Here is an 8,892-nt window from a genome sequence, read left to right as displayed (position 1 = left end):
ATTCAGTCTAGCCAGCCTACCCCTGAAAAGAAAGTAAAAGAACGCCCAAATAGGCAAGTGCTTACCACTGAGCTACATCCTCAGTCCGTGTTTTCTTTGTTTTAGTGGCAAGTTCTAGAGCCCTTGTTTCATTGTTGGAAATTCCTGTTTTGCTTACAGTACTACAGTTCTGATATTATTGTCAAAAAGCTAGTTTTGATGTTCATTTTATATCTCGATCAGCTCCAAGAATGAGTATTTTTTAATATAAACAATAAATAATAAACATACTTCCTATAAAAAAAAGAATGCCCAAGTAAAAGAGGAATAATGTATGTACATGGGGACACACTGAACCACAGTGGATCTGGTTCCGTTCCAAGTATATGACCATGGAGGATATTAGGAAAAGAAACTAAAACCTCTTAACTTCGAGATTATCCTGTATATAATTGATTTCATTTAAGGTCTTCCTTCAGTGTGTTAGTTCTAAAGCATTAGAGGTTGAGCATCCCTACTATGAAAATCCAAAATTCAAATGCTCCAGAAAGGGGGAAAAAAAAACAGACTCTGAACCCTGATAAAATTCTAAGCATTTTGGACAAGGTATTCCTCAACGAAGAGTCTTTCACAACTTGAGTTTTAATGAGGAGCTAAGATCAGATCCCCATATTTAAAAACTTATTTATTTTATTATTTATTTTTGCCAGTCTTGGGGCTTGAACTCAGGGCCTGAGCACTGTCCATGGCTTCTTTGCTCAAGGCTAGCACTCTACCACTTGAGCCACAGCACCACTTCTGGCTTTTTCTATATATGTGGTGCTGAGGAATCGAACCCAGGGCTTCATGCATGCTAGGCAAGCACTCTACCACTAGTCCACATTCCCAGCCCTTAAAAACTTATTTAAATGTGTTAATATGGCATGTTAGCATTTGATTACTGAAATAAATACTTGAAATTAAAAAAAACAATTAGAATGACAGATTACACAACAGCACAGGGAGGAATGTAGTTTTTTTATTTTTGTTTTGTTTTGTTTTTTAATGATGGAAAAGGTGTATTAGGGTGTGACATTAGCTGGAAATATACCAGTGGAGCTACATCCCCAAGCCTTTATGGTTTCAGTAGAGTTTGAACAAGGTCTCACATTTTTCTCTAAGGCTCCTTGAGCTTCCAGTCTGGGGAGAGATGAATTGCCACAACAGGCCGCCTTGGGTATGTGCTGGTCCTGGGTCATGGATTCAGGGATTCACTGGTTCTCACTTGGTTTTCTAGGGGTATTGGGGGGGAGGCGGGGCAGTTGGGTGGGGAGTGCATTCTAACAAGTGGGCCATGCTATGAGTACCATGGCTAAATTTCTTTTGAAACCTGAAGCTGTACTAACTTTTACATAGGTTGCCTTCAAATAAAGATCCACTCGCAACCACCTTTGCTCCCCAATTAGGATAATAGGAATGGGCCACTATAGCCACCGGAGGCATCATTTTAACACCACAGGCCCTGCTGAAACATAATGCCACTGGGTAACCACATCATAAATAGGGATAGAGACTTCGAATCTCTTCTTGAAGCTGAAGGCAGGTGGAAGATTGTGTTCCCCCTCTCAGGATACATTAGCTGACATTTAGAGGGGAGGATTAGTAGCACCACATGTCTGAGGACACTTCCTCTTTCTATGACAGCAAGAAGGATGGAGCAGGAATGCCCATTAGACAGGGCAGGAAGTAGAGGTACTCTGCCAACTGCTGGCATTAATGGAAACCCAAGGAGAACCAGATTACCTGACCCTGGATGCCATATCAGAAGAATTAACCACAGTTAGCACTTAAAACCTGTTCCCAAACAGGCATTTGTCATCCTATCTTCTCTACCTGATGAGGACTTCAAAAGACCAGCTGATGACCAGACTCAGCAAGGCCAAACAGCCAGGCAACAATGTAGTCCATGCCAGTATTCCAGGGGAGCCCTCAGGGACTTTGTGCCTGCAAGCTAGCAGTGGCTGCAGCATCTGTGAATGACAAAAGCAGAGAATTAGCATCCATGCCATGTCTCTATTCCCTCCCCCTGCCCCACATCTTTGTTCCTCTCAGAGTGCATTTGCTGAGGTGGCCCAGGGTCCCCACATGGCCTTGGGACATACTTTCCTTCTCCACTGCCCATGCCAAATACTAGGAGGCAACTTCCTCTGTACTAGTCATGTCAGAGAGCTCCTGCATGTTTGGTACCTAGAACACCTCTACCAGGTGTGTGGCGGCAGTGCCAGCAAACCCTCCTGGCCCCTACACTTGCCCCTATAGAATCTTTAGTAGCCTGGATTTTGCATAGCCTAGAACCAGGGACATGTGTCCCTCACCCTCACAATTAGATTAGGGACCAGTCACACATAGAAGAACAGGGAGAAATAAAGTTTTGGGCTTCTTTGTTTTTATGGGGGTAGGGTGGAGATGTTCAGGTTTATACTCCTAAGTCAGCATTATACCACCGAAGCTATGCCACTGTTCTTTTTAGGTTTAGCTATATTTTGGATAAGTACTCAGAATTTTCCCTAGACTAATTTTTGCTTCCATTCAAGCAAAACATGCATCGCCATACTGATATCCTTTGTATGCATATGTGTGTGTTGTGATGAGACATGGGTTTAGAGATTTGCACAGTGTTGCTTCACTTTCTAGCTTTTGGGGACTGATCCATCACTTGTGGCATGCCTCCAACCAATTTGACCAGTGGCTTTTTTGTTGAGATTGAAGCCATGCCAACACTTTTGCTGTTCAAATGAAGAATTTGATTTTGTTCCCTAAATAACTAGGATAACCAGACTGAACCACCATACCTAGAAGGAAACATATTTTGACAGCACTGGCCCTACAGAACAATAATGCCACTGTATCATCACAAACAAAATGAGGTCTCTAGACTTTGGGCACTTTGTCTGGCTACAGCCATTGAGGGAACAATAGAGGGGAACCTTGACTCTCCCCTTCACAATCAAGGAGCTACAATTGGGTGGGGAATCCCAGGGACATAAAGCAGCCTAGGGAAGTATTTTCTTCAGGTGGCATCATCCAAGAGGGAGGCTGAAGCAGAGTACAGAGGTGTACTCTATCAACTACTCTCATTATTACATATTCAGAGAGGATCACAGCCTGCCTCTGCCTCACCCGCACCCCACCGCACAGCAGAATCACATAGACAGATTTAGCACTTGAAACCTGCTCCCAAACAAGTCTCCCAGATCTCTAGCTAACAATCTACCTAACAATCACCAGACCAAATAAGGATCCAACTTCTTAACTCTGACTTGAGGCCATCGGCTAGGAGTCAAATTTCTGTGCCACAATGGTGGCAGAAACTGGTGGGCAGTTAGGACTTCTATCTTGTGTAGATGATGCAAGTGGGTGTCGTGCTTCTGCCCACATTGCCCTGCACATAGAGTGCTTAGAAAGCAAGATGAAGACACTGTGTGCCTGCATTATCTCATGCCCCTTAGCCTTCCAGTTATAGTGAGGTAACTATCACAGATTGGATGACAAAGAGAGATCAGTGAGTTCTGGGGAGTGGCAAGATGATATATTGTAGGTTGTACTCATAGGCTGCACTAGACCTATTGGAGGTATACTCTAAGTCCCTTTTCATTTAGTTACAGTTTGGGTAAATTCTCCCAAGTTTCCCTAGGCAACTTCTAGTTGATCAAGAGGTACAACACACTAGTAGCTGAGTGTGTTCATGTGTTGGTCATAGGACTTATGTTCAAGCATTCTCCTACTCTCTTGCTTTCAAGAGGCATTCAGTCACTTGAGCCACACCTCTTCTCTGAACAGATGCTTTACATTGTTGAGAGTATTAATGCCAAATATTCTTGTCTGGGCTGAACTCAATCTACAATCCACCATCACCCACCTTTGCTCTACAATTAGCTAGAACATCAAGAGTGAGCCAGGATAAATACTATTTTAACAGCACAGGCACTACTAAAACATAATTCCCTCACATGAGAGGAACTAGACTTCAGTCTTTTTTTGGAAGCTGCAGCCAGGGAGAGGAACTGCATTCTCCCTCTCAGAGTATATTAGCTCAGGTTCAGTAGGGAGGCCCAGCAGCACTGAACATCTTGCATATATACTTCCCTCCTCTCCACTGCCCAGAAGCATAGTCCAAGAGCATGCAGGGACCCAATTGTACTAGACTGTAGGATGTGAGATATTCTACCCAACTTCTGGCATCAGTGAATACCCAGAGAAGAACCCAGAACATTGGAGCCTGGACCCCACAGCATAAGAAAGTAACCACAACACTTTAAATTTGATTCCCAAGAAACACTTGTTATCTCATTTTTTATACCTGAAGATGTCTTCAAAGGACCAATTTAAGACAAGACCTTTGCACCTGGCCATTCAGCAAACAGCTAGGTAGCAATTTCCTCAACCCCAGTACTGCCAGTGGAGATTTCATAGGCCTTACAGACTTTAGAGCCCCCAACCAGCATCTGAAGATGATGCAGATGGAAGATCACTGCCATACATTGTCCTGAACCTGCAGAGGATTTAGAAGTCCAGATTTTTACAAAGTTGGCCAGTAGCAACTCCTCCCCCCATAAAGTGATGGACCAATCACAGACAAAAAGACAAAAAGACAAAAAGAAATGATTTATTTTTTCTGTTGTGGGAGGAAGGGTAATCAAGATTTTGCTCATTTGAGGAGTATAAGTGAGTCTATAACCCATCCTTTTAAGTTTCCTTTTTGTCTAAATAAAATCACAATTTTCACTAGACTACCTTCTGCTTCCAGGTCGGCCAGAGGGATCTACCAGGACATGCTGCTCTGTGTGCGCAGGTCATGCTGCTCTGTGTGCGCAGGTCGTGAGACCTGGATGCAGGGATTTGCCTCTCTCTTAGGTTTCTTGCTTTGGGGTGTGTGTGTGTGTGTGTGTGTGTGTGTGTGTGTGTGTGTGTAACATCACTTGGGCCATGCCACCATTACACACATCTGTTATTTCCTCTGCCCCAGTGGTACACAAGGGAACTCCTACATAGTTAGTTCCAATCATAACCCCACTGAAATCTGCAGATGATACAGGCAGAGGCTGACCCTCTGTCTCTCCCTACTGCCCTGTCTCTGGAGTCTTCGGTAACTCAGAGTTTCACAGTCTATCAGCAGCAACTCATGTCCCTCACCTATTCAATTAAAGTGAAGGGCCAATTACAGACAGGATGAGGGAAGATGGATTTTGGGGGCAAATGGGGTATTGAGATTTTGGATACCTTTTCTGCCTGCAACCAGCAAGGGAATAGTGGAGAGGAATCTTGCCTCTCCCCTTAGGAATCAGTAGCTGAGATTGAGAGAGGAATCCCAGTGACACAGAAAATATTTTCCTCCATGGTTGGTGGCATCATCCAAGAGAGAGGTTGAGTGCAGAGGTGTACTCTACCAACTACTCTCATCAATACATATCCAGAGAGGATCACAGCCTGTTGTTAAGACTGTGGGCAGGAAATCCTTTTGCCTGGGCTAGACTCAAGCTGAGACCTGCCTAGACCCATCTTTGCTCCCCCATTTGTTAGAGCAGGAATGGGCTACTGCAGCCATTAGAAATACCATTTTAACCACATAAGCCCTAGTGCCACCTGGGTCACCACAGACTAACTTTTATCTTTTTGGTACAGAGCCAGCTAAGGGGACCTTGCTCCACCCCTCAGGGAGCAGTTACTATGCTTTAGTGGGACACCCAATAGCACCAGTCAACCTAGGGCCATACTTTTCCTTTTCTATTTTCTAGCATCCTCAACAAAGAAGAGAATGGAGCCTCACCTGCACTAGTCATATAGGAAAAGTGACTTTTCTCCAAGTCCTGGCATCAGCACATTCCTGGAGTGACCCCAGGCGCTCTGATCCTATGACTTCACCAGAGCAGCAACAGGTAGCTAGAGTTGGCACTTTAACCCTTCTCCCAACTAGTGCACCTATGCAGGCCTAATCAGCAGTTTTTACCCCCCTTTGCTGTTGGTACCTTCATCATGCTGAATAAGCATCAGACTCCATACCTGAGTCTCCAGGTACACAGCTAAGAGGTAACTTCTTCCTCCACAGTGTTGTCAGCATTTAGCTGGTTGGTGGGGAGATAGCACAAAAGAATCCTGTAGAGGATGCACACAGGGCTTCCTTCCTCTTATCATTGGTACCATGCCAGGAGACACCATAAAAGCAAGGATTTTACACAGTCTTCCAGGAGCCACATGTGCTTCTCATCCTTCCAAGCAGAGGGAAAGAATGGTTGCAAAGAGCAAAGCCTGGAGAAAGTTATTTTTTTTTTCTTTCAGTGGCACCAGACTTGAGGCTTAAACTCAGGTAATGGGCCCTGTCCCTTAGCTTTTCTACTCAAGTCTAAGCACTCTATCACTTGAGCCACAGCTCTACTTCCTGCTTTTTTGGGGGGGAGGGGTAATTGGAGATAAGAGTCTCACGGACTTCCCTCCCCAGGCTGGCTTCGAATGGCAATCTTCATATCTTAGCTTTCTGAACAGCTAGAATGGCAGGCATGAGCCGCGGTGCCTGCCTCTTAAAATTTATTCAAAGGAATCTAAAACTATGCATTGACCACTGTTCACCAGTCTTTACAATAAAATGAAAAGTACATAGGTAACATTCTAAGTACTAAACAGTTGTTTTTCTGGCTTTTGTAGAACCAGTAAACCAGTATTTAAAAGACTGAGAGTATAGGTAAGGAATGGGTTGAGGTTAAAAAAAAGGCATCCAGGCAAGGAATGTGGCTTAATGATAGAGTGGCTTGCCTAGCATGCATGAGGCACTGGGTTCAATTACTTGGTACCACTTAAACACAAAAAATAAATAAAATTATTTTTTTAAAAGCATCAAAATCAGGGGCTGGGAATATGGCCTAGTGGCAAGAGTGCTTATCTCGTATACATGAAGCCCTAGGTTGGATTCCCCAGCACCACATATATAGAAAAAGGCCAGAAGTGGCGCTGTGGCTTAAGTGGCAGAGTGCTAGCCTTGAGCAAAAGGAAGCCAGGGACAGTGCTCAGGCCCTGAGTCCAAGGCCCAGGACTGGCAAAAAAAAAAAGTCAGGACAGTGCTCACTGAGTCCAAGCCCCAGGACTGGCAAAAACAGAAAAAGCATCAAAATCAGTAATTATTAAATTGTGTCTGTTCATTTAGGCCAACAGGTCCTAAATTGTTAAAATCTCTAACCACTTGATTACATTTCCACACACCGAGTTTTAGTCCCAGGATTCATGAGCTTTCAGTATACAGATTCCAATATTCTGTACAGGATTAGTTCACTACAGAAACCTTCCAATATACACTGAGTTTTGCATAGCTAATTAGAGGATATCTATTTGTCTTAATTTTCCCATCTGGGTTGGAGGAAGTTTTTGGTAGTGATAAATATTTTTCATTCAGGACACTTTGCAAATAACCTATTGCATTTAGATATCTATAGCAGAGGCAGGAGAACTTAAAGTTTGAGGCCAGCTTGGCTACCTAACAAGTTCAATTCACTAAGGGATGCCTAGTAAACCTGCCTCAAAAACAACCCCAAAAAATAAACACAAAAACAAAACAAGAAAATATACCCCCTCAAAAAAAGGTCAGGGTTGTCACTCAGTGATACATCATTTGCCTAGTGTATGCGAGGACCTGCGTTTGGTGCCTAGCACCTCTAAGCAAGCAAAATGTCACAAGGGAAAAAACTACCACTGTATTTATATATATACACACAAAAATAAACAAAAATTCAGGATGGTTCTTCAACACTGCAGTTAAAGACAAGTTGTTCTGATTAATGACCAAAAACTTGCCTAATATTTGGAGAAACTTGTTATCAAAAGAAAAGGAAATATACCATGGAAGCAAATATTCTTTTCTGATATAGGAAGCAACTACAAAAAAGCCTTTATTGTACTTGTTCAAAATAACCAGTGGTATTGATGCAAAAACAGTATCTCAACATGTTCAATATTACTTTGAAAACCAACATATCAAAAATAGAAAACTGAACATATAAAACTTGAAGTTATTATTCCACACATTTAGTTCAAAAAGTAAGACTCAGAAAAACATATCTATATATAGAAAATATACATACATGTATGTATATAAACAACTCAAACAATTACTGATCTTCATCTTCTGAATCCCAAATGATTCTCCCCTCATAAAAAGCAATTACAATCTGAGGACACATCACATTTGCCTCTTTTGCTGGCACCAACTCAGCTTTATCTAACTCTTTCCACTTCATGAGGAACATCAATCCTTCTCTATTTTCTGTGACAGCAATTATTTGTTCAGGCTCAAGACCCCTAGCAAAGCCGGTTGGGCTGTCACCAGCATCTCTTTTATTTTCTGATGTGCTATTATTGAATTCACTGTCAGATAAACCAGGTTTTTGAGAATTTAGAAAAACCTCCATTAACTCTGAACAATTTAAAGATTCTTCCCATTCCCAGGTATTATCAGCATCTGAATATCCCTTCCATTTTACAAGATATTCCACCTGGCCAGCTACTACACGTTGGCCTACTATTTTTTCCACTTCAAGTTCTTCAAGTTCTGCTTCTTCAACTCTTTCCGACTTTCTATTCTGCTTCTTTCTTCCTTTTGGTACTGTAGTTTCCTTGGAGGTCATTTTTTAATTGCAGGTGTGAAGAGCTGTTATTAACACCTCAGATGCTCCCAGTCACAATCCTGCAGCAGGTCTGGCTCCACGCACCTCAAGTTCCAGTCACCTGGATATTTGTCAAATTTTTATAGTAAGTCCTAGAAAAACAAAAACCAACAGGCTGACTCAAATGTGAAACTTCCTAAATCACCATACCTGCAGATCAATAAAAACCATCCATCTGTATGACACATTCCTTAGCGCCAAGCTGGCTTCTGAGTAATAGACAAAG

General features: G+C 42.6%; 1 protein-coding gene across 1 annotated transcript; it reads right to left on the bottom strand.

Annotated features, from left to right (window-relative positions):
• Positions 1-8,111: 8,111 nt before the first annotated feature.
• LOC125343134 (chromobox protein homolog 3-like) lies at positions 8,112-8,627 on the bottom strand. The gene has a single exon (XM_048335406.1). The coding sequence runs from the start codon at positions 8,625-8,627 to the stop codon at positions 8,112-8,114; it is 516 nt and encodes a 171-aa protein (XP_048191363.1).
• Positions 8,628-8,892: the final 265 nt, after the last annotated feature.

Source organism: Perognathus longimembris, chromosome 28, assembly GCF_023159225.1.
Source record: "Perognathus longimembris pacificus isolate PPM17 chromosome 28, ASM2315922v1, whole genome shotgun sequence".
Lineage (NCBI taxonomy): Eukaryota > Metazoa > Chordata > Mammalia > Rodentia > Heteromyidae > Perognathus > Perognathus longimembris.
This window is presented reverse-complemented; position numbering and strand designations above follow the sequence as displayed.

Excerpts from the sequence above, each read along its gene's own strand:
- LOC125343134 (XM_048335406.1), bottom strand. The coding sequence starts at position 8,627 with ATGACCTCCAAGGAAACTACAGTACCAAAAGGAAGAAAGAAGCAGAAT.